The sequence below is a fragment of the Rhea americana genome, unplaced genomic scaffold (genome assembly GCF_003343005.1).
Source record: "Rhea americana isolate MKP2758 unplaced genomic scaffold, rheAme1 scaffold_78, whole genome shotgun sequence".
Lineage (NCBI taxonomy): Eukaryota > Metazoa > Chordata > Aves > Rheiformes > Rheidae > Rhea > Rhea americana.
Genome location: NW_028186956.1, coordinates 2556511 through 2582154, shown reverse-complemented (window position 1 = coordinate 2582154; position 25644 = coordinate 2556511). Strand labels below are relative to the sequence as shown.

Sequence of the window (25644 nt, the reverse complement as noted above, 5' to 3'; positions counted from 1 at the left end):
TGAAGCCGTGCGAGGAGGCGGAGGGGGCGGCCGGCGGCGGGGACCCCTGGAAGGAGTGCGCCGAGGTGGCGGTGCAGCTGGCGCTCCGCGCCGGGCAGGTGAGACCGCGCCGCGCCGGGGCCCGGGGCCGCCGCCGGAGCATCCTTCCCCCGCCGGTTCACTAGGGACGCGTCGTGAATTTGGGGGAGGGGGAAAGGAGGAAGAAGAGGAGGGGGAGGACGGCATGGCACCCGCGCCGCTGCAGCGCGGGGTCCGCCGGTGCCCCAGCGCACACGGACACACGCATCCCCCCCCCCACACACACACACATACAAACCCTCCCCCACAGGCACCCCACATGGACACACACCCCGCGAACACACAGGCACACACACACGCACGCACACGGATGCAGCGCTCATAGCCAATGTCAGCGCCTCCAGTACCTCCTGGTTTGTGCCCCAGCGCCGTGGACGACGTCGGGATCCCCAGGGCCGCCGTCGCTGGCGGCTGCCCTTACCATAAGGGTGGAGGGCGCGTGTATTTTATGACTCGGAGAATTTTCTTTAAAAGAAAAGGAGGGGGTGTCAGTGTGAACACGCCTTAATAGTTTTTTTCTTCATTTGTAAAACAAGTGAGCATTTATTCTGCTGCTGAAATGTTTTTAGAGCATGCTGTGATGCTAGTATTGAATTTATGTACAACTGAGATTTCACACCATGCTGCATTTATCCAGATTATTGTGAATTTATAGACTACAATACCAGCATTTGTTTTCTGAGCAGCTTTTCCAGAGAAAAACAGTTGTGTCACAGAGATTTTTGTCATTTTGTTATATCAGTGTCTTCACAATGACTGAAATTCACTTACTAGGAATAAATAGGCAGTGTCTTGTGGAGATCAACAGTAGCTTGCTTAAGACCTGTGTTTCAACACAGATGAAGGTTAGTCATCTCAGGAGACATCCTGGCCCCATTGTGTGAGATGGCAGAAATTTTTCTAGGCCCCAACAGAGCCTAGAAGTGGGATCAGCAGACTGTTCAGATGAGAAATTGGGTAAAATATATACATCAGCAACATATATTTCTCCTCTGCTTCCATTCTGTTTTGAAAAACACTTTGTTTCTGTATGCTATGATTTTGATATTGAATCCAGGACCTGTAACTTTTCCTTAGTATATGTTATTACACCTATTTTTCCCCTTGGTAGAAGAAAAAGGGACAACAGCAAAGATTAATGGAATGCCAGAGTAGAGAAGGCGTGTTTTAGTTATGCAAGGAACAAATGGATAATCCAAATTGGGATGACAGGTCATGCTCTCACAGAATCTCCAAACTGGAGTTTCTCCAGCATATTTATTCTGCCAGCCATTTCACAAGAGACACTCTCATGACTTGCTCAAGCCTCCACACCTTCTCTCTCAAAATATTTAATTGTGAATACAGCCATAACCATCTTCAGCCATTTTAATGTCCCTCAAGACCACAGCTGAGCACCTTCTCCTGGAAGAAATAAACATTCCAGAAGATTACAATTTGCATCTTTACTTTGTAAGTTGCCATTGCTACTTTGCAGCTGGAAGGAAATGGCTAATTCCATGGCAGGCCAAGTTAAAACCAGCCAAATATTGTTTAAGTAGGATTTGGTAATTTGGTAGAGGTTTTTTTAACTTTTAACATAATGCTAAGGAATGTATTTAATTACAAAAAACATCAGAGATCCTTGTGGGTCATTAAACAAAAGGTGCAAGTAGGTCAGTGCCTTTTATTAAAGAGTCAATACACTTTTTGCTAGTCCCCCAAAAAGCTAAACGTAAGTACACAAAGTACTTTATGTCTAGCACATAAGACCAGATATATGGCACAAACATAGGTTTGATGGGACTAGATCTACTTTTACTGAAAAGTGACTAATAAAATTGAGTCTTGGCCACCAAAATAGTCAGTTCCACTGGTCAAGTTCACTTTATTTTTTTCTGTCTCTTTCCTGTCCCTCAGACTCTTCCACCTTCACCTCCATCCCCAGAAATCTGCTTACATTGTCTTTTCCCCAGATCTGAGTGCTATCTCCAACCCTGCATGGAAATTTTCCATTTCAGTCTTTCTTTTAATGCCTTTTATTTCCTAARTCTATGCCAGATTAGGAAAGTTTGGAATCATTTTATGATTGCATATTAGCAAGCATCTATGAAAATCTTATTGCAAGGCCCAACCTGAAGAAAGGCATGCAACTCAAGATTTTGAATTTCTAGGAGAAATCAATCAGTAATAGAGTTTCCTAGTCTTCCTTTTTTTTGCCTGTATGATTGTTTAATTCATATTGCATTAGGTTTCATAAGCATAAGCAAAATGTATCTTCCTTCCAAATGATATGCATCTATGCTTTGGGATATTTTTTTTTCTAATTTTAAAAGACTGATAAATATATGATTGCTTGAATATGCGTCAAAAATGATGTTGCTAGAATAACTTCCATTCCCGGACCAAAGTCATGCCTCTCTTGTCTACGCTGTCACTTAGTTCCCTTTTTTTAACAACATATCTTGGGGCCTCCATGTATAGATATTTCATAATAAGAATCGCCATGGTTTTGTAATCTCTTTAACTGACCTGCATTGAAGTCATGCCCAGTCCACTCTGTGAGGCCATATATAACTGGACTTTCTCAGACATCTCTTCTGGTTATTCTGTGGGCAAACTCTACTTGCTTTGTTCTTTTCGTGTAAGAAAAGCAGGTGGGATTAGACAATTCTTTATTAGTGGAAGGGCAGTATGGGCTAAAAATTTTAAGCAGCTCTGCTCTGAATAACCACAGACTCCCATAAATCAGCTGCTATAAAAGTCTAGGTAAACTTGAAACAATCTATAACACAATGATGAAGCCTAGTAAAATATGTTTACAGCCAGAGTGCAACTTCATGGTTGCCAGTCTTATTGTACAGTAATGATAAGGCGCAATCAGCTGTGTATTTCATCAGCCTGTGGGTACTTTGTTCTTCTATTTACCTGCTGCAATAACTTTTATTTAGAGAGAAGCTTTTACGTAGTTCCACACCCAGTTGGGAAGACCTGGCGGTTGCAGTAAATGTCTACAAAACTTAATGTAAGGCTTTGGCAAGGAGACAAGCTGAGTGATGTTCTCAAAGTGATCAGTTCTCTCCACTAGGGCAGTGGGTCTGGTATTCTTATTAATTAGAGGAATTTTGTAGGTATTATTCAACGTAAATAGAATTCTGGACTACTCTCAGCTATGTAATAAATGTATGGAGAACAAAAGCTTATTTATGATGAGAGGAGGAATAATCTTTGTTTGTTGGACTCTGACTTGGATTACACACTCATACAGGCTGGTGCAGATGAGTAAGATTTCCTTTTGTCAGACTCTTTGTTAGGGGCAGAGAATTAGCAGAGACCCATCCGTCCCACAGCATCCCCTGCTAGAGGAGGTGAGCTAATACAGACATGGTGCCAATTTGTTGCTGGTACCTCAGCGCAGCACCACAACTTCTCTCTTGCTGTCTTGGTGTCTTGCCGCCAGTTACAGAAGACATGGGGAGAAGCACTTCCTTGTAGGGAGCTGGCCATGTGTCCTGGTAGCGTGTGGGCCTGCTCCTGCCACCTGAATTGAGGAGGGGATGGGAGAGAAGCCGTCTTCCACAGCTTTGTATTAAGGTTAAGGCCTTGGGGATTCACACGCACCAAGTGACTGTAAGTTGGAGCTTCAGGTTGGCACATGTCAGTCACCACACATCAGCTAGAGAAAGGGACAGGATGGGTTTGTCAAAGAAAAAGAGTACATCAAACCAGTTTAACCACCTCCCCCTGACAGTTGACACTTGGATAACAGTAGAAGTTACAGAAGTGATTTTTTTTTCCAAAAAGCTTTTGATAGTGCTTTCCTATTACACTTTCAAAAATAAATTATGTAAATATTTAGGAAATATGTGTATATTTCATAATACATATTTTGGAAATATTATGTAAATATGAATCTGGCTACCGCAAGGCTAGTACACAACTCTCTGGGAAACAAGAATATTTTTAATAGCTGTCGGACTGGCAGAACATACCAAATTGGATGCTGCAAAAATCCAGTTTTGGACCTGGTAATATTCAGTCTTTTAATGAAGGACTTGAATGACAGAATATATACTTACATAAAATCAACAAAGAAATCAAAGTGAGAGGGATGAAGACAGGCATCTAATCAAAAATGGTCAGGAAAAAATGGAAAAGGATCAGAAATGGGTTAGATTAAATTCAGTATTGAGAAGTGCACAGTACTGCGTTCAAAAAGGAAAGATCAAATACTGGAACACATAATGAAAAACAACTGACCACATAGCCCATCCACAAAAGAGAACTTTAACTTCTCCTCTCCTTTTACAGCAAGGATCAGGTGTGATTTAACTTGCCTGCTAAACATTAGCCTGTACTGATTTAAATGGCTGCAAATTCTCCTTAATCTATGTTTTCGAACTGAATGGGAGTCAAGAACATGGCACTGTTAAAAAAAAAAAACAGATATTCTCTAATGAAAGGAGTGCCGAAGGCAAGAAATAAGTAGTATTCCTTATCTGCTTGGTTGTATGAATTTCTGAGCCCAGTCTTTAGCATCACATTTACTTATATATAGTCAACATCAGCATATCAGGTTTTTTAAAACAGGTTACATAACACAGCTGAGATGACTTGAGTGATTTGGATTTTACTTTGGACCAAGGAGCAGCCTGAGGGCCTTCCTAGACCTACAGTCTTCTGAATCTATGGTAAAATCATCAAAAAAATCATGCAGGACATTAATGGAATTGAAGAGATTAAGTGGAGTAAATATTGCAGTATGCAGTAATGAACTTGAGCAGAACTTCAAACTGAAAAATATTAATCTGTCCTTAGGCTCAGTAAATAAGCATAAATCATGTTTTACAGCTCAGGAAACAGAAAGATTAGTCAGAGGGCCTTCAATACTAACATGCATACATAACAGTCAGCGATGTAGATAATACATCAGAACAATTCAAAGACATTTCAAGTGTAATATTTTAGACTATGGAAAACAAGAGCTGAAATTGAAATTTAGGAATTCGTGTTTCCCAGTCCAGCAGAACTATTTTATTTGATCACAAAGCATTTCTCCTTACATAGTTTTAAAATACTTCAATCAACAGAAAATTCCTTAAATAATTTAAATATGTGCTTTAGAAGTCACTTCTAATATTAATCTTGTCGGTGCTGTTTTTATTTAATACAATTCTACACAAATAAGTAGTACTTAATTTTCTTTCTTTATTTTGTTTTCACCATTTCAAATAATTTATAATTTTCACTGGTTAAAAGTAAGTCAACTACTTTAGTTCAAGCATTATCATCCTGTCCCATTATTTTTCTTTTTAATGAAGAATCAAAAAACAAACCCAGAATGAAAATAGTAAAAGTAGGGAAAAGTTTTCATTAACTGTTCCGTGCATTTACAATGAATGTGGTATAGTTCTTCATTAATAACAATAAAGCTTTTTAAAAGGAGAGAAGTATTTTTCCAAAAAAAGAATCAAGAGTTAGATCACCAATTCCATATCTAGGGAAATGTCTGAATCTTTGTTTTTGTAAAATAAATAGCAATTCTTTTGGTACAAGTGGTTGGTCAGCACTAGAAGTTCAGAACATCCATATGCAGAAGAAAAATTTAATGGTATGCATTTTTGTTGGCAAAAATGAACTAACATAGTTTGCTTTATTGCATGTTTTTAAAGTAAGAGAGCAGAGGGGATATTTTCCCTGCAAATTAAAAAAAGAAAACAAAAAAGGTTTTCTATGAAATATTCTTGAGCCTTGTAGTTGTTTCTTTTCTTATGTGTATTTTCTGTAATTTCCTAAATCCCAGTGACTGCCATCATCTTTTTTTTCCTATTAGATAGATCCCATTCATCAATCCTTTTCTGAGCTGTCAAGAGATATTCTTGCAGAGTGATTCAAAATCCTGTATTTCCCAAGACTACTCATTATCTCAGCAGGATTTTTATTTGCAGAAGAAATAGAACAGGTTCTGATAGAATTAAGCCTACAAAGGCTCTTAAGTGTCCTGAGTAATTTTGAAAATAAATGTATTATTTTAGCATCCATAAGATGAAGGACTGAAACCAATCTAATCTTTGAATTCCTTTTTCAGATTATTAGGAAAGCTCTAACAGAGGAAAAACAAGTGTCTACAAAGACATCTGCAGCAGATCTTGTGACAGAAACTGATCATTTTGTGGAAAATTTAATTATTTCTGCTCTGAAAGAGAAGTTTCCCTCCCACAGGTGAGTATCTGTAGAAAGAACCTATCCATGACTGTTTTTTCCTGTAAAAGCTATATGTCTGACTTGCATTTGAAAGGAGTTTTGAAAGTCTGTCCCTAGAAGTCAAGTATCTTTGGTAAAAGTTATTTTTTCTTAATTCAGTTTCATTCAATTTTGTATCTCTTAAATATTAATCTATTCTTKTTAGACACTTACATAAATCTCCTTAAAAAACTACTGCTGCCCTATACTCAGGGCATCAGATTTTCTAGTATTTACATCATGACCTGTGCATTTTTAAACATTTGTTTCTTGACTTCTTGAAATTTATTTAATAGTAATGTAATGTTTTTTTCTCCTGTAGGGATATCTTGTATGAAGGTTTTGTATGAACCTCCACGTTTTTCTCAGTATTGATCTATTCTCTACTGTATAAGAGTGACATGACAAATATCTGTTTTAAAATAAAGCTGATATTAATGATAACAAAGGCTCTATCCTGCAGACCCTTCCATTGTTATCTCTTGCCATTATGCATAAGCATTTGCCAAATAAGGACAATTGACATATTTAATCACATTTATCTTGTGCTGTGTGGGATCCTAAAATCAGTGAGAAGTAGAGCAGTTTATCATCATTTGATGCATATAAATAAACTAGACACAAACAAGATATTATTTGGGATTTTAACCCAAAGTTTTAAAAATAGATCGCATTGTTGACTCCTCTGGAACTGTGAAGGTCAATTTGAAAATAACTGCTCCCTCCTTCCAGCCTATGCACAGATTAGAGAGAGGTTTTATATTAGTTGGCCAGGGTTGTTGTGATGCAGAGACTGTGCAATTGATTTCCACATTTGGCTTCACTCTGCAAGGGTAAAATTCCTTTTCCTTCAGAGCCAGCACAGAGCCTGTAAATCACTTAAATACTGTAGAATTTCCTTGAACTGTATGCTGCTTTAGCGGATGTGAGCCTTGCAATCCAGCACTGTGCAGAAATAAACAAAAACGAGAATCTGGAGGGCTAACACTATAAATATTTTACTAATCTGATTCAGTCAGCTATGGCATTGTTTTTAAAAAAAGCAACATAAGAATGAGTAGAAAGAACATTATATACTAAGTATGTCTTTCTAAATACACGTTGTATGTGATCACATACTGAAGCATTACTGTACAGCGTAATGTGTGGTTCTTGGATGTGGTTCTCAAAGAGAGTGCCAGGCTTTACAAGCCTATTATTTGTGTAATATTCCATCCACTATTGCTGGCTGTACTCTTTTCTCATCTCCAGTATGTTGTTTCTTTTCCTGGACAGTCTGGCAGAAGACATACAATGTACAAATTTCACATAAAGTGAGAATCATCAGAAGCACTCACGTTACTCAGAATGAGAACAAAAGTTGTAAGGCCAACATAGACTTAGAAACTGAAAAATCTCTGGCTTTATTAACCCTGTGCAGTTAACTTCTGACAAAATGAGCAAATGAGGGAATAGCTATATTTTCAAAACAGTAATTTTTATTGGTAGTAGTTATTGGTTTTGGTTGGAATTGTTCTGACAGTGAATAAATTTACGTTAGTTTAGAACCATAAATAAAAAAATAGATTAAATAAAGAGTCCACAGTAGCAATCAAAGTTTAAATTAAAGTGCAACATAAGGGTTAAAAGATTATTTAAATTGTGTTATGTCTTTTCCTTAATCTGCCTGTTAAAATCACCAGTGAAGATTTCTATGTTATTTCTCTCTCTTTTAAATTATCTTTATTCTTATGCCCTCTGACTCAAAAAGTGTATCTTAGAAGTTAGAAAAATTAAGAGGGATCTCACTGCACTCTGTACCATTTGAGCTGTGGCAGAGTGATACATCCTCAGATACTGGAAATGTACTCAAAAGTAATAAAAAATGTTAGGAAAACCAGTTAAAAACATACCTCTGTCCCATATTTCTTTTTCTTGTCTCTGTTTGGCTACCGAATATGCACCATACTCATTTGTGCTTAATCCGTGTTTTTGTCTTTGCTCTATCTCTTCAGCACTCTGAAATATTTTAAGTCTTTTCAATAGAGTATTTCTTCTGGTAGAGCTTTGCAAAATGCAGATACAGACAGCAGTGTCAGGGACTACTGGTTGAAAGAGGTTACCTACTGTATTGTTTGCCTGTGTTATTGATACACAAGTTTTCATCTTTGATATTAATTGTGGGCTTAATCCCATAGCCATTAAAATGAGCACACTGCTGTTATAGATGCTGACATCCAGCTCTAGGTGGCTGGCTTTTTCCCTCACACCGTCATAAAGGGATAGATGAGGTATAGCCCTGTTTTGATCCTTCTGCTCTTAAGTGAATATCACCCTTAGCTGCAGTTTATGCCATACTACTATTTCCTGGCTGTTCCAGCAGTGGATTTCACACTGGCTTTGTGATATGAACAGATGTCCACTAAGGCTAGGCTAAAATTACTAGGCTCATTTTCAGTGGGAGAAAACTTTAATCCAGATTTGAAGAGGGGTCAACAGAGCTGAAAAGCTGGTATATTTAATCAGCTACTGTAATAACATGGCTACCTCTCCCACTTCTGAAACTGTACCTATCTAAAGTTTGGTATCCAGTGCTTTAGCCTGAATACTTTTCTTAGTTTGTATGCTTTTACAGGACACAGCCGTATTGCAACACATCTGTAATGTGTTGGCCTATAGCAGCTATCACAGTACTCAGCACTGTACAGCAACAATAGGCTTATTTTAGGCAATGAATATCTTATTTATCATACACCTCCTACTTCTGAAAATTAATCTGGGACATTGTTACCTGTCAATGGTACCTCAGTACCCCAGCTTCATATGTGAATTTTTGTACATAAGGACTGCAGTGCTAAGTTATCCACTGTAAGGAAAAGGCAAGTGGTACTCATGATACTTCAGAGTAAAACACCTTACAAAATAAAACTCTATCTTTAAAGAGATTCCTCTTTGACTTTTCTTTGACTGGCAAGACAGTGGTTACAGTTCAACCTCTGGTTTGTAGAGCTGGCTGGGGGTTGAAACAGAGACATAATTTGTGAGTGAAGATGGAAAATCTGAGATCAGTTTTAAGGTGTTCCATCTGCAAGAAGATGAGTTTCATGTGTAGCCAGCAGTGCAGCCAAAGCTTATCATGGGGTTTAGGTCATAATTAGTAGAATTTTTAAAAGGAAAAATAAGTGCTAAACATCAAGACAACGTGATAGAATGCATAGAGCAAACAATCTGCAATATAATATGAGAACTTCCACTGCTTGTTCAAGTCTTTTTGGCTTCCTGGTTGCACACTAACTCTTCAAGTGTCTTTTCAAGTATGGCCTTTCACTGTTATCTTTGATGAAGATTAAAATATAGCAAGCTTTTCCTGTCATACGAACAGTTGCCGATAATGCTACCAAGTTAGTCCCTTTCTACTAAGGGAAAGGCAAAGTAGCATTTGGAAAATTCAAGTGTCCTTCTGTGCTATCTGCACAACATTTTAAAGCCATGACTGTAGCATTATGCAATTCATGATGAGGGTACAAGAGCAATTAGGTGCTACTCCATTTCCAAGGAAGCAATTGTTTCTGCAAAAGGTATTTTCCCTTATTTTTTTTTTCTATTTTTTTCCTCTTTGTAGCTTTGAAAGGAATTTCTTTTTCTTCAGGCATTTGAAGGAGCTCTTTATACCAAAGCCAGCTGTTCAAATGTGATTACCAAACCAAAATTTTGTACCAGCATTCTGATTTTACACATTCTGTATGTGCAGAACTCTACTGAAATCTGTAAGAACAGCACCTGCAGAGTGCTTACAGAAACAGTTTATGAGCGCAGTTCATGGGAGAGCAAGGATAATTAAGGTCAGCAGGAAATATGCCAGAACTGGATGTACATTTCCCAGGAAAAAAACAAAAACAAAACTACTGAAAGAAATTTGTACAGAACAGGAGACAAGTTCAGACTTCAATATGTGCCTTGTGCATCCAAAAAAAAATTAATTTGTTGATTTACTTTGGGTCATGGGAAGAAGAAAGTTCAGCTTTGTTCAGCTTGATTGAAATCTTTCAATTTCTTGACCCAAACTGCTGCAAAAAATTCCTGTAGGAGTAAGATTGTGGATTTTCTGAGACTATATTATTTGTTACTGACTGAATTTGACTGCAAAGAGCAGCAGATAACATCTTGCAGTTTGTATTACTTACTGCAGAAGACAGGCCTAACTCACAAACTTACATTCTACAGAAAAGCTTCTCCTAGGATTCCAGAGATACCAGTTCAGATCCATTCCTGTCTGCTTTTCCACAGCTCTCATAATTGTGTATTAGGAGAGTGAACATAAATGGAATTATTTATTACCATATAAAATTGTATACTATACATTTGAGAACTCTTTTTCAAAGTTTCTATGAAAATCACTCACTCCAAAATGAAATAAATATATATGTACGTTATATACAAATTAAATAGCCCTTCAAAAACCAGAAGGATGAAGTTCAGTTTTCTGAGATACATTTTACTCAACATCAAATACAGGTTTATTGCAGAAGAATCCACTGCTGCTGGTTCAGAATGTATCCTCACAGACAGTCCTACCTGGATTATTGACCCTGTTGATGGAACATGCAATTTTGTGCACAGGTAAGTGGACAGTAAAGGGGAAACAGATGAAATAGTAAAACTTAGCTTCCTGTTTATCCTCCCTTTTGTTTAAAGATATTTTACTGTGCTGTTTGCTCAGTCTACATTTACATACACTGTTACATTTTCAAACTCAGAAAGGTTTTGCCTAAGTGGAAGTCATCTCCATATTTTTTTATACCTSATGTGGTATATCTCAGAGAGTGAGTGTTTGTGCTGCAGAGAACTTTATATTGTTATGTAAAGGTTAGCTAAAGTCTCTGATGATTCTCTGCTAAATGACCCAGAAGCTCTTGATTCACAGCTAGCGTGTACATAGACCTCACATAACATGTAGAGACTTGAACTGGAGAAACAAGGCTGTACTGTGATGACATTTGGCCTAACTTTTTATGTGGTTGTTAAATATTCCTTTTAATAGTGGTTTCTCCCTTTCAATACACATATTCATTTTTCATGAGAAGTACAACCGTTGCATGTACGTAGAATATAACTGAAAACTCAGCTTTACTGTATAACATGGATTTTATTTTTAAACTCCTGTAGTACTGCTTTAAAAAAAGAAATCCAGGGATTATTGTGCTGGAAACTGTAAACTAATGATTGTTCATAATATTTCTGATTAAAAACCTAAAATATGTTCTGCTTTAAAGTTAGGAGTTTAACATAATTGCAGTTATCATTAAATAAAAGCTATTTCCTTTACTCCTGGTGCAATTATATAGAATTCAAGCAGCTGGAGAAGGGGGAGATCATGTGCTAGTGTTTCATCCAATGAAGTAAAATTTTCTCTTTGTAGCGATATTTTCTGAATGTTTATTCTACAGCCTTTTTTAAAACATACTTTTTAAAAAATGAATATATTTAATTATTGAAAGTGCAGTTAATATACTTTAGCCACAAGGAACAAATTAAATACATGATTGTCACTTTGCAAATGAGAGGGTAGAGGAACAGGTTTCGCTTTGTGTTGATGTCAGCAGTAAGGTACCTCCCAGTAACTTAATTGCTATCTCAGATGCTCTGAGTTCACTTGAACAAAATGTGCTCTCAGAAGTGATTACTTGTTATAACAACATTAATGATTTAAAATTGGAGAATTCAATTATGCTAAAGCAAAAAGACCATGTTATAGCATAAAAATACTGATATCTTCATGAAGGTTTTTTTTTGTTTTTTGGGTTTTTTTTGTCTTTTCCTATATTAAGTTATATTTTTTAAAAAGGGTTGACAAAGTTAAAGAGACTGAGAAAAGAAGAATGGTACAATTTCAAGAATGTTACTAGCTTAAACCCGGGTAAAGTCGCAGAGCTCCCTGTGGGGTTTCATTGACTAAGTGAATGCAGAACCAGTAATTTCAGAGGTTTTTCATACTTAGATTTTTCATTTTAATGTTACTTCATTTCTTATTTTTCACAGGTTTCCAACAGTGGCAGTGAGCATTGGATTTGCTGTTAACAAAGAGGTATAAGATGTGTTCTTTAAGATGGGTAACCTGAGATCTGGCTTAGAAGCCTAAAAGCCCTGTGGAAATTTAAAAAACCAAAACATCCAATCAGCTATTGCACCAGTTTTTCTATACTATTTAAGTGTGTTTGGGCATACTCTGCTAGTCTAAAAGCCCAGTCCTCCAAAACTTCACTTATGCATCCTGGCAAATATAGGATAATTCTTATGAATTATTAAAAATAATTTTGGATTTGTGTGACTACAAAGGGAGTACTGGAGTAAGCAAGGTTTTGTAAGACAAAGTTGCAATGAGCTAAATATAATGCTGCCTATTCATAATTTAAATTTTAATTAAATCCTGGTGTTCTTAAGTTGAATATTATTGCTTTTTTCCTATTAGCAGTGTCTGTGAAAGCTAACTGCTGCTACAAGATGTTATTCAGAACTATTTTCTATGATAAGTACAAAATTATGGACCTAGTTCATTTGATCTGACTTTGTTGGGTTTTGTCTGGTAAAATTGCTATACTTCCCTCATGAGAGCTTGATCACAGGAAAACAAAGAAGAATCTAGCCTTTGTGTATGCCATCTTCTTTGAGTTTCCTAGCTGTACTCGTTCCTGCTAAAGGTTTTTTTCCAGATGCTGCTGTTTTACAGTCTAAGATATACAGAAGAAATAGCTATTCAAATTGCCAAGGAATGTGCCTCATGCAGCCTAAGTCTTAAAACTATAGTTGCCACTGAAGCCAGCAAGAACTCTGTGCAGGAATAACATAGTTTTCAGATGTGCTAGCAGCTTTCACTCATTTAAACTGAATAATGCTATTTACTTCTCTAGTTTGACATTTCAAACATAGAAAAGGCAGAAAAACACTTTCATGCTCTTCTGAAGTTTACTTCTTCCCGAAGGTCCTTTTGAATACTACATATGATTACCAGACAGTTTTCTGTAATATTTATTGTTTTCCAGAACACCATCATGCTTCTGATGCTGCATATTTTGGGTTATGTAAACAAAACAAAGCTGAAACAAAAAAAAAAATCAAACAATTATGTTAAAACTCCCTCAGTAAGGAAAAGGGCAAAACAGAAAAAAAGTAGTAACTTGAAAATGAGCCAAAATACACATAGGGGAGCTGACCTGAATGTAAGCTTTGAACAGCACTGAAGAAATTCCTGCAGATGTCTTCAGGGAAAGGGTCTATTAATAGTGTCCCTCAGGAAAAAAAATAGTTTAGATGGGACCTCAGGGTAAGGAGCAAGGACAGCCTTTTTCCTCTGAACTGTCTCTGATGAACATTGATGGTTATTCACATTGGATGGAGAAGATCTGGAATCTAGAACATCTGAGTTTTCTTGACCTTTTTACCAATTTCTTCTGTGACCTTGGGCAAGTCACTTGATTTTTGTTATCTCTCTACACCTATATAAAATATGGTTAACAATATTTATCTAGGAATGAGTTTAAGAACTCCTCATTGAAGTTCATAAAGTGCTTTAAGATCTTTTGATGAAAAGTATTAAAGAAATGGAAATATTAAATCTTGGGTCTAACTTTGACCCTCCTTTTCTTATTGGTAAGCAGACACTCCCACAAAGAGCCCAGTGTTGTTCATTCTCCAAAGCTTTCATTCTGGGCCACTAGGCTTGGTATTTCTCTTCAAACTCCTTCTCTTGGAGTCTTGTGATTTCATGAGACTCTCACGTTTATATATTAAGAAAGGATTTGCAGAGAAAAATTTGGAAGAGTGACTGGAGTATACTACCATGGTTGAAAAGGTGACTTTTGAGTTTGGATGCCTAACTGATTGCATATATGTATTTGGGATTACAAACCTTCATGTTCCTCCCAAAGTCAATGGAACTACTTCTATGTGTAACTGCTCACCAGTGAAAGTTTTCATTCATTCAGAATTTGGCCTTAGAGGACTTGCTTATTTTCAATAAAAACATGTAATTGAATTTGAAAGCAACTAACATTTAATCCATTCTAATATGAACACAGATGATCTGCAAGTAGGAGTTAGAAGACTATGAACAGATTGCATTAACTTCTGTTTATAAACTGAGTTTTTTATGACCTATAGCTCAACAATCATAGTAAATTTATTCCAGTTATTAGCATCAGTATAATCTTTGATTACATGTGCCAATTAAAATATTGCTGATCTTTCTGCCGTTAGAAGTTGTTTATATTTCTGATGAGTAATTTGAGTTGCATTCATTTCTTTCCTTTTCAAAATCTTAAAGCTTGAATTTGGTGTAATTTACCACTGCACTGAAGAACGGTTATACACTGGTAGAAGAGGTCAAGGGGCATTTTGTAATGACAAAAGGCTTCAGGTATCAAAAGAGACAGGTTGGTCTAGATTTTGTTAGAACTCTAAAAGGAATATGTTAATTTTGTTTCAGAGTTGTTACAAATCAACATTAGGATAATAAATATCATTATCCTGATGGAAAGTATTTCTTCTGCATGATAATCTTGTTGTTATGTGTTTGGTTTTTTTCTGAAAACATCACAATTATTCTCATTTTCTTTTAAAATATTACAGCTGAATGTGAACTACTCTTAAATAATCAGAAATTGTTTTGATTCATAACTATTGTTTAAAATAATCAAGCATGAGCAGATTCACCAGTTTCATTCCAGTTTTGCCACTGACATGACTTTTTTTAACCAAGATGCAATGGAAGTGGTGAATCAGCGTCAGAGTACTATGGTGGCTGTTATTCACTTGTTTTTGGATAGCCTTGTATATCATAAAGTGTGCTATGTTAGTAGGCCAACAGTAAACTAAAGGATGCATGCTTTACAGGGGTTCCTTAACAGCTTTCTTTTGTGTGTGAGGTATGTTTTGACATACAAATAGCTACCAACATTTAGTCAACACTTTAGTGGAATTAATTTATTAGTACACCAAATCATATGTCTGTCTGTTTAGCTAATGACAACAGATAACAATGATCAGACATGTATAGATTAGTTTTCTTTTAATCAATCAAAATGCAGTGGAGAATGTAACAGGACAGAAGCAACATGTGCCAAAAATTTACATCAATATACACAGGAGATGGTAAAAATTTCACCTCAGCAAGAGATTTTACGGATCTTAATTAAAATACAGATTTACTGTAGTCCCCCAACCAGACCCTGCATCAAGTCTTCCCTGAAATTTGATGAAGTTTGGATGTTCACTTAAATTAAGTTCGTGGGCGAGGGGTTCCCCATTTGGAGAGATGGAGCAAATTGTAAGGTCAATAGTAACTGAGATAAGATTTTAATCCTGGATTATGCATCACATTTCTGTCTGTGCTTGAATACCCCATATTCCACAATAATCTGTGCTGGCAGAGACTATGGGGGAAAATTAGGGTCATCTCAGATTGGATTAGCTGAGCCACTCTTAAAATGGCCTCACTCACAGGTGTAATCAGAGTGTTCTGGTCTCCAGTTGAGCAGTGAATAATTTTGGCACATGCCACTTTTGTCCTCCTTTCTCTGGACTTTCAGTCTATATGGGTGTCTAGAACCCAGCACAGGAAGAGGTGCTTCTACCCTTCCAAATGCTTTGTTTTCGGATATGTTCTTTGGTGGTGGGGATTTTCATCAGTGAAAACAGCTTCTTTAATCTCACTTCTGTTTATGTTTAAGTATATACATTCAGAGTTGTTCTATAAAGATTGTGGCTTCAGTGGAATAAACCAGCCCTGGAAAAGAGAGTGTTTTTCACTGTACTTGCATCTGAAGTAACTTTCACCAATGYGTGATATGTTGGGGAGTCCTAGGCTGCCATGTTACCTCATGCCTTTTGTTTTCAGGAAATGAGATCATTCTGTAACATTAATCTATAAGATAACTTCAAGACAGACATTAGAATTGTTCAGATTTAATTATTTGAAATTACAGTAYAGACAAAAACTGTTCTTTGTTAATGATTAATTTGTGTAGGTCTGGTTTGTGAGGTCAAGCAGTCAGGATACACTTAAATGAAGGAACCGTCTTCCCTCTGACCTTGAGTGATACTTTCTTCTCACACTTAGATTCAGGTCTGGCCTTACATGTGCTAATATTTTCTTTTTCTAATCTTCTTCTCTGGTCAACAGAATTGGTCTTTTCCTCATAAATGTATCTGTATCACTGTTAAATCTCTTCTACCAATCCTTCCTATTTTTCTGCCTTGTATCAGAGTGAGGAGAGCTCAGTAAATTTTCTTTTACCTTGAATTGCTGAAGCCATATTGAGCATTGGGAGCAGATACCTCCTTCTCCTAAGCAGAGTTCTCTCTCTACCTCACCTCAGTATCTTCGTTCAATTTCTAACTGGCCATAGCGTTGATTAAAATTGGAGAGATCTGTTTGTTCAGGAGGAATATATTTAATAACTCAAAAGAACAACTGTCTTTGTCATGACCTAGCTGTGACTAGTGTGGTATGAATGCTTGATGCATTTCAGCAATGAGGCATGCATCAAGTATTCTGTAATTATAAGTTGGGTCTGTTATGCAAAAAGATCTAAGGCAGATTGCTTTCACCATCCAGAATTCTCAGTTGTGGCTAAACATTGAATACCCTGCAGCATGTCTGGACCGATGTTTCTATATTTCAGTGCAGTAATTTAAAAAGTGACTGTTAAATCTATTCCTATAGTTAAGCTTTGTGATATCCTGTAACTTTTAATTACGTATCTGTTACTCACGAACCACTTACACATTGCTTGAGTCCGTAATGTTCCTCTGTGATACTAAATTCACTGGTAGCCTGTTTAATTAAATGATGTCTCACTCTGTCCTCATTTGCTTTTGAAAACCTCCTTGCTACTTCTGCTAAGAATTTTCAGATTATGCAATTAGCTGTAACAAACAGTTAGACATTCCCTGTGTTTAATGCAGGGTAGAAGGTGACACCTGACATTGGACACAGACTATTTAATAAGTAATCAACTTTGAGATTCATTGTATCTTTAACACCTCCTGAGTTCAACTTGCACAGAAGAAGCAGGGACTCTTGGCATTTGACCAGCTGTCTCCACCTAAATTGGCATAAGGTTCTTATATTCTAGCAATATCTCCTGTGAGGACTACTTCAAAACCTTGTACATCACTGTGAGTCTTCCCTTTAACTACAGTAGGCTTTGACATGTGCATAAGGCTAAGATCTTCAACTGCTGTAAACCAGAGTTGTCTTTGCTGAATACAATACAAATGCAACATTATTATTATTAATTGAGATATTGTTTTAGTTCATGGTAAGAAAAAGGTTTTCTCAATCATAAGRTGTCTTTACTCTGAAATGTCAGAATGAAGGGGAGCTGTGACTGGATTACTGATGTTTAGGTAGAAGCTTTTCATTGATCTTACTATATTATTAAATTATTAATTGTTTATAAATTACATTAAAGTTCTCTATTCAAGAACCATTATGTTTTCAAATGTAATCAGTTTACTGTCAATAACAGTTGCTAGCTCACTGCATTGTTTTTAGTTAACTGCTAATATTAGTGAATTTGCCAAAAACTGAGTTATCAATGAAAGAAAACAATGTATGGAAACAGAAGGAATGTAAGAAAGAGTGTATTCTTATTTTTAATCTTCCTATTCTTTAAAGAAAAAAATATGTTTAGATAAGACTGATATGAAAAATTTAGTCTTGTTTCAATTTTTAATGTGGAACCACTTATCCTGTGAAAGAGTCTGGGGTAAAAAAGAAGATATGAAAATTGTTTCTTTGTGAAAAGTCCATTATTATTTAGTTTGAAGAAAAATTTTCAGAATCTATCTGGAAACAGTTAAATTAATGGAAAAAATACTTACATTGCAGATATCTCGAAGGCCTTAATTTTAACAGAAATTGGTCCAAAACGTGACCCTGCAACTTTGAAATTGTTCCTTGGTAACATTGAGAGATTGCTCAAGGCCCAAGCACATGGGTAAGGTATTTTAAAATGACTCTCACATTGTGAACGAAAATCATTAAAACAACAACCAAACAGCACTCATTAAGATTTAAGTAGAATTACATTCTACTTAAATCAAGTACGTTGCACATTTTGCAATCTTGACACACAGGTTGAAATCGAAGGCATTTTCTGCCTTACATTATTTTGTCCCTTTGTCGCTGTGTTTAGGGTTCGTGTAATCGGAAGTTCTACCCTGGCGCTGTGCCATTTGGCATCTGGTGCTGCAGATGCCTATTACCAGTTTGGCTTGCACTGCTGGGACTTGGCAGCAGCTACTGTCATTATTAGAGAGGCAGGTGGCACCGTGATAGACACTTCAGGTGAGTAAAATGCTCATTTTTTCATTGACTTTTTCAGACTGAGTGGGCAACTCAGTTCAGGGCAACTTTTGTTACCTCAGTACAGTCCTTTTCCTATGACTCAGTATAATTTCTAGCAATATTCATTAGAAATGTCTGTACTCTCCATTAGACTCTGGCTGGTTATTCATAACACAATGATGTAATTCCAGCTTGGGGTTTCATCACATCAAAAGTCTTCTTAGTCAAATTGTCTTTCCATGACTTTGAGTAACTCCTTTAAAGCATCAGATTTTCTGTAAAGACTAGTCCAGAAGGTTGCTAGTTGTGCTCTGAACAGATTTCAGCAGAGACAGACAGCATCTCAAGAAGGAAGGACTGTCAGATATATATGTGACTATTACTGACTCGGAAGTTCTTAGAGTAAATGACAATATAGTTTCTGGTTTATGATTTTAGATTATTATTTTATTAATTTCTATGTGCACATCTCCAGAAAAATGAGGCTTTAGAATAGTGAAGTTTATTGTGACCCCTGTGCAGATATTGTGGAAAGATACGAGGGACTACGAGTGCTATTCTGATTGAACTAATTTCTGTTTTATTCCTTCCTATTAATAGATTTTCAAAAAACACATCTTGGTTTTTATCTGAGAGAAAATAAGGAAATACTGCATTTATTATCGTGTCCTAAACAAATGTAGATATTCACTGCTTCTGTTGCTTCCTCTGGCACTATCTAGAATTTTTTGAAATTATTATTTTTGCAAGAGATTTCAAGATCTCAGGATCTTGATTCAAGATAGGAGTTCCGCATTTGAGTTTTCCTTCTCATCCCAAAATGAGCTATGTGAAGTTGTTTCAATTCTGAATCTATCTAATTACAGTGTGGTTTATATTTAGGAATATGTTGCCTTTTTACATGACCTAAGACAGCTCTTAACCCTCTTGTCCTCAGGGGGACCTCTGGATCTTATGTCCTGCCGAGTGATTGCTGCGGGCACTAGAGAGATGGCTATGTTCATAGCTCAGGAAATACAAACTATTCACTACAGACGGGATGATGAAAACTGATGGAAATTAAATTCTTGTAATATGTACCCTCCTGAACTACATAATTTTAGCGAGATGGGTGGCTTAAAGGGTACGTGATTTCAGCAGAATGCTTTCTGCGGAGATTTTGTGTCAAATATTTTTTACAAATTTATTACAATATGGGAAGGCATGGGAAGATTTTTAAACCTCTAAGGATCATGTTTCCTTTTTAATATGTATTTCTTTCAGCAGTATCTTTTTTATAAGATAGCATATTTTACTTGTAGCGTTTGTTTCAAAATTAGGTTGTAATTTCTTATCTGTGGGGCTGAAATGTAGTCTTTTGTAACATGCAGCTAAAAATGGAACTTTATTTTTACAGATGCAGATCTCAGGTAAATGAGCTTTAGGACTGTAATAAGGATGAATAGTTAAGATGTGTGCCTACAATACCCTTGTTCTATGATACTTAAGAATGCAATAAAAGTGACATTACTATTTCCTAACTATGTCATAGCTATATTTCTGTATATGTGTATGTGTACATATATATATATGTCTGTGTATATAGATATACCCATACATGTATATGAAAGCATACACACACACACATATATATATAYACATACACATACCCATGTGTATATATGGGTATCTTGGATGTTTACAGCAATTTAGAGAATGGATAGAAGAAAGCTAATATTAGATGTTCTTTTCAGGTTAAGAGTGTATGTTACTTGTGTGACTTCTGTGGGGGCTACCAAATGGCTCATGACAGAACTGACCATGGAAAATGTTCAATGATTTTACAAATTGTCCAGCTAGTTCTTGTTTTCTTTTATCTCGTTTCACAGGGATAAATCATACTGTCCTCCTACAGGCCTCTGTAAGATAGTCAAACCTGCCAATACTTACTGTCACAAAGTAATTATAGTTAAACCCAGGAACATTGAATTTCAGGAGTTATTCACAGTATTAACTATGACACACAGTAGCAGGCCAGCTGTGTGAAGGAGCTGTTGATTTTAGTGACACTTTGCGCAGTATTTGGCCCCTACTACCAAATTATTAAAAATAAGCTCATATGCTATGCTTGCAAAAAGGTAACTGTAAATCACACGTCCTTCTCACACAGAGTTGTAATCACACCTTTTGAATGGAAAAAATGCAAAATCAGTTATATACCTTTTGTATATAACAGTTGCACAGTTGCTCTCTACCCTTGTATCTATCAGTTTTTAATTCCACGAAGATAACCTTTTTTTATTTAGATCACTTTATTGAAAAATAGGTAAGATAAAAAATAAAAAAAGTTCAGATGAGATCATCTCTGATTTTTCTTAAAAGGTTGAATTTAAAGATCTCTCTTTTTTAGAATAGTGAAAATTAAATAAATGAATATACCGAAAAATATCTACTGGTTAAAATTTTTTAAATTTGTTTTTACAGTGCATGTGTAGGCTTTGTAAATGTGCTCAGATATCTACCCAGAAAACACAAATTAGAGTTTTCTAAAATAACCTGAAATGTCTTTCTTGCAATGAAAAATGTTTTTCACTGAATATAACACAAATTCTGTGAGATTTCTTGATCTTATTTTCAAAGAGAAGTACGAAGTATTGGCTGTGTGAAGAATGTCTAAAATGCAGGCCCTTAATTCGACTCAGCATTGAGGAACTCCGATAGTTTCTCAACAGGCAGACAAGGMTGTCCATCACGGCGGCCCAGCTCGTTGTATCCCACTGCTGCCTCTCCTCTGAATCTTAGATTGTAAGCCCCTGGGGGCAGGGACTGTACTTTGGTTCTGGGTTTGCACAGTGCTAATAGGATGGGATTCTGGTCCGTGGCAGGGCACTGAGGTGCTATAATCATGCAAATAATAAATACTAATAAGCTCACTTGTCTCTTACTCTCCCTCCCCCCRCCTCTTTCAGAGGACAGCTGAGGTCTGAGTGACAGATGTGGAGCTTGGTCGCACCACTCTGATCCCAGGGGGCTTAGCCTCAGCAGCCGTCAGAGCAGCGGGGGCTTTACTCTAACTTCTGCCATCGGGATAAGCTCTGTAAGGAAGCTTACCCGGGCAGGGGATCATGGGTGGTGGCATCCGTTCCCCTCCGCGTCCCCGCACCCTGCTCCGGGGAGGAGCTGGCGGGAGAAGCTGCTGCAGCCTCCTGTCRGCTTCCCAGCAGCTCACATTTCCTCTACAAAGAAAGTCTCTGACCTATTTAAGGCTGGTGTGCACTGCTGCCACAGGACTCATCGAAGCAGGGAAATCTGTGTCTTCACTTAAATGGCACACATAAGTGCCTTGCTAAATCAGGACCTAAATCTGTAGRGAGGGGAGAGGTTTGGAAATCCATTTGCAAATTCTCTTGTTTGTGCCTGGCTTCAGTTCTGGTTTTACTCGGGCCACAGTTCAAGTCTGTTAAACTGGCACTGTGTGTGAAAAAGCAATCCTGTCTTTTCCCCCACCTCCACGGCCTCCCCTATGCCAGTACAAACATTTTTGTATCCTTCCAATGGACCAGATGAGTGAAGTGATCTGCCTGTAAAGTACCCCAGTAAACAAAAAAGGGATTATTTTACAGACAGATCGGTTTCCCAAGCCAATTCATCCCATGGCCACTACAAACAGCTGACTTCAGGCACGAAAGAGGGCAGTGAGGGGGCAGGCAGGATGTCTCCATTCAGAGACAGTGCCAGATTATGCCAGTTCAAAGTTTTCGTCAAACTGCAGCCTTAGGCCTATTTGACTATACAAATCGACTGAAATAAATAGTACAAGTTTGTCCTTTATTTGCCTTTCCTTGCTAGCTTGATTACACTTTGCTCAGCATGCATATCTGTCAGCTCTCCTGTTAAGTGTGTCCTTTCATATACTGGAAGTGTAGTACGTAAGCCAGAACTTTAAATCACTCAAAATGCTTAGTTAAATATGTTTTTTTTTTTCCTACCAGCAGTAGTAAAATGCTGCAAGTGTTTGCCACTGCATACATTATGTATGCAGACACATACATATTGCATTATATGCACATACATTGTTGTATATATATCTGCAAAAGGGCATCCAAGCTGTGTGAAGATTTTCTCACTTAACACTGCAGCAAATATATCTGTGCTTTGAAAAGACTGTACCTTCCTCCAWAWGCAAACAGTGCTCACCTTTGCTTAATTTTCCCAGCTCATTTCCCTATCCCTCACAAACACAGTGGTTTCAAACATTTTATACCTCCAGGTTGTGRTCCCAGTCTCATCTGGTAAATTGARTAAGTGATCTTTGGTAGAATGAACAGTGGAAATACCTGTTAACTCCAGCTAAATGGTGGGTGGCTGATTCCACTGCAGCATATCTTGTTGATCTTGTCAGATTTTACRGAACAAGTATTAGCATGCTTAGTGTATGCAGAAAGACCAAAATTTTCCTTTTGATTACATGAGTTGATATGACAGCATTATGGGTTTTTGCACACACTGGAATTCTAACCTAGGGACCCACAGAAAATCCATAGTTTCTTCTGCGTTTTTATGTAGAATTATGTTCCTGTTGGCAATAGCTTCTATTAAAACAATAAAAATACCATTTTCCACTAGCCATTCTGCTACCAGCTGAATTATGCTATTTCCCTTTGAAGTCCTCAGCAAGGATCTGCTCAGCTATGCACAGGAGAGGTGCTAGAGGATCTTCAAGAAGTGAAACAGTTAAGCCATTGCTTCAACTTCTCCTAGGCTGCAGCTTTATTTCCTAGTACCTTCTTAGAGCTGCCAAGACAGTTTCTATTTTCTTTTTTTCCTTGTCAGTAGGGAAACTGTATACAAAAATGTGCTTTCTTTCAGTATTACATGACCAAGACTGAAATGACCAATACTGTGGCAGAATTATATGATCAGGACTGAAATTTTAGAGAAGTCAGAATTACGGTTCCTGAAGCAGTCACCACTGCACAGTGTGTTACTGTAAAGTGTTCCATAAAACAACTCCAGCGCACTAAGCATAGATCATTCACCAATACTGGAAAGAGCAATTTCATTTTCTTTTAAGCCATGCACCAAATATGATAACAGCAATATGGGATACTGCATTTAATGTACATGCAGTTTGCCAGTAATAAAAGGCCTACTGTTATTCAAAGGAGAATAACTCTTAAGAATATTAACTCTGACTTTTCTGGGTTTTGGATATTTTTGATTTTAAGTTTAAACCTAAAATGCACTATAGAGTATTTTCTTTCCATACTTTACAACCCATTATATTTATACAATGCATTCTGAAGTAATAATAAAATTCAAAGGATTAATCCCTGGAAAGAAGAACAATTATTCAGACATGTTTGCTAAGGTAAAAATCGTAAGGCTCACAGATACATTGTTTACACAAAAAGATTATATTAAAAATATATATTATTGCATTAAAGAGTTCAGTAAAGAAAGGATAAATTCTATCATRTTAAGCTGAAAACCTCCTTAAGAGAGAGAAGTCTATGTCTTTTAACAGTGCTTGCCTCTTTGCCATAAATATGCAATGGTGGTAGATGAATTTAAGGCTGTGGGCAGCATATGAGGACATCCATCCAGAAAGACAGTACTGGTRTGTTCTGTATGTGCGAGAAAGCAGAACCCTATATGAAAGTGTACTGTTGCTGTATCAAGTGACACAGCATTCCTAGATACTATGGCATTAATGGTCACTTTTAAAACCATGAATTGGTGAGATTTGTGATAGGACTACTGSTTTATTCTATTTTAAAATAATTCAAGTACTATCATTCAGGCTGTCAGACCATATGAAACTAAAATCAGAATCCCATCACTTTTGTTTGTCCATTGTAATAAGCAACACATTGTTCTCCCAACAAACAGATATTTTCTTGCCACGTGTTGTTTAATTTGTTCTTGCTGAGCAGTACCACCAGATGATGCTGATGTACCYAAGTTAGAAAAATGTGGGCCAAAACCTCTACCGGCACGAGGGGACACAACCCCTGCGATGTCAGTGAAGCTGCTGCCACAGCGTGGGACTGTCCTTGTAACTCGGCAGAGCAAGCCGGTCTCCTTGTACTGAAGCAGCAGTAAATGGGCAGCTTTTCACAGCTACCAGTCTGCTGGGATATAAGCACTTACGTCCATCAGATTATGAGGACTCGGGGCTTCTGGAGACAAGAGGCGATTCTGAATTGTAGGTTCAGGTGCTCAGCATGTCTCAGGGTCATGCTTAATGCTTCAAACAACAAATACGTTAAAGGAATCTTTTACTGTAAATATGTGTGTACATTATTATATGGACATGTTACAGTTTAGAAATTTAATGCTGGTTCTCTCACACCTTGCACCTGGTGCATARTTAAGGCTGGTGCATTTACTATTTATAAAAGAATTGAAACATGTTAGATTAACAGAATATTAGTACTTTGCATTCACTTTGTAGATATGGAAATTAATGTACAAAGAATAAGGACTCACTAATTTTAAATACTGTTTCTAAAATTTAGGAGAAAACACTTAATATTTTACTGCAGATTATTTCAACTGCGCTGTATACCTGCACCATTTCATTTGGCAGAAAATAGCAGAGAGAGGAGGAGTTAGTCTTAAATATGTACCCTAACTTCAAAAGACATTAAAAGCCAATTATTTACACCAGCGTACTTYTACTGACTTGCTAGTCTGTAGTAAATCTGAAATTAAGTGCACATGTAGAAATAAACAATAAAACATGAAAGTCATTCTAATTCATATAAARACTATTGCTTACAGCTTATGTAATTCTGACTAAGACATTATGTATTGAAAGCTAAGAATAATTGCCTTCAGCTGTTTATAAAGCCAAGGGGAAGATGGACTAGTATCTGAAAACAGTTAGGATCAAAAAAAACAAACACCTGACTAGTTCCTCGTGTAAGCACGTGCAGTGTCAGTGGACGTTCCACTCAYTGACACCAGTTGAATTTAGGCTCATGTCTATCATACAGAGATTTCACTATGAAAACATATTTTAAAAATATAGA

General features: G+C 36.9%; 1 protein-coding gene across 1 annotated transcript in view; it reads left to right on the top strand.

The window, feature by feature from the left end:
• IMPA2 (inositol monophosphatase 2) overlaps positions 1-21540 on the top strand; it is a 24899-nt gene extending 3359 nt beyond the window's left edge. Inside the window, exons 2-9 of the mRNA XM_085322512.1 lie at positions 6-98; positions 6146-6279; positions 10795-10899; positions 12319-12364; positions 14600-14708; positions 18170-18278; positions 18477-18628; positions 19566-21540. Coding sequence (XP_085178638.1) covers positions 6-98; positions 6146-6279; positions 10795-10899; positions 12319-12364; positions 14600-14708; positions 18170-18278; positions 18477-18628; positions 19566-19681 — 864 coding nt within the window. The 3' untranslated portion in view covers positions 19682-21540. The remainder of the gene's footprint in view (positions 1-5; positions 99-6145; positions 6280-10794; positions 10900-12318; positions 12365-14599; positions 14709-18169; positions 18279-18476; positions 18629-19565) is intronic.
• Positions 21541-25644: the final 4104 nt, after the last annotated feature.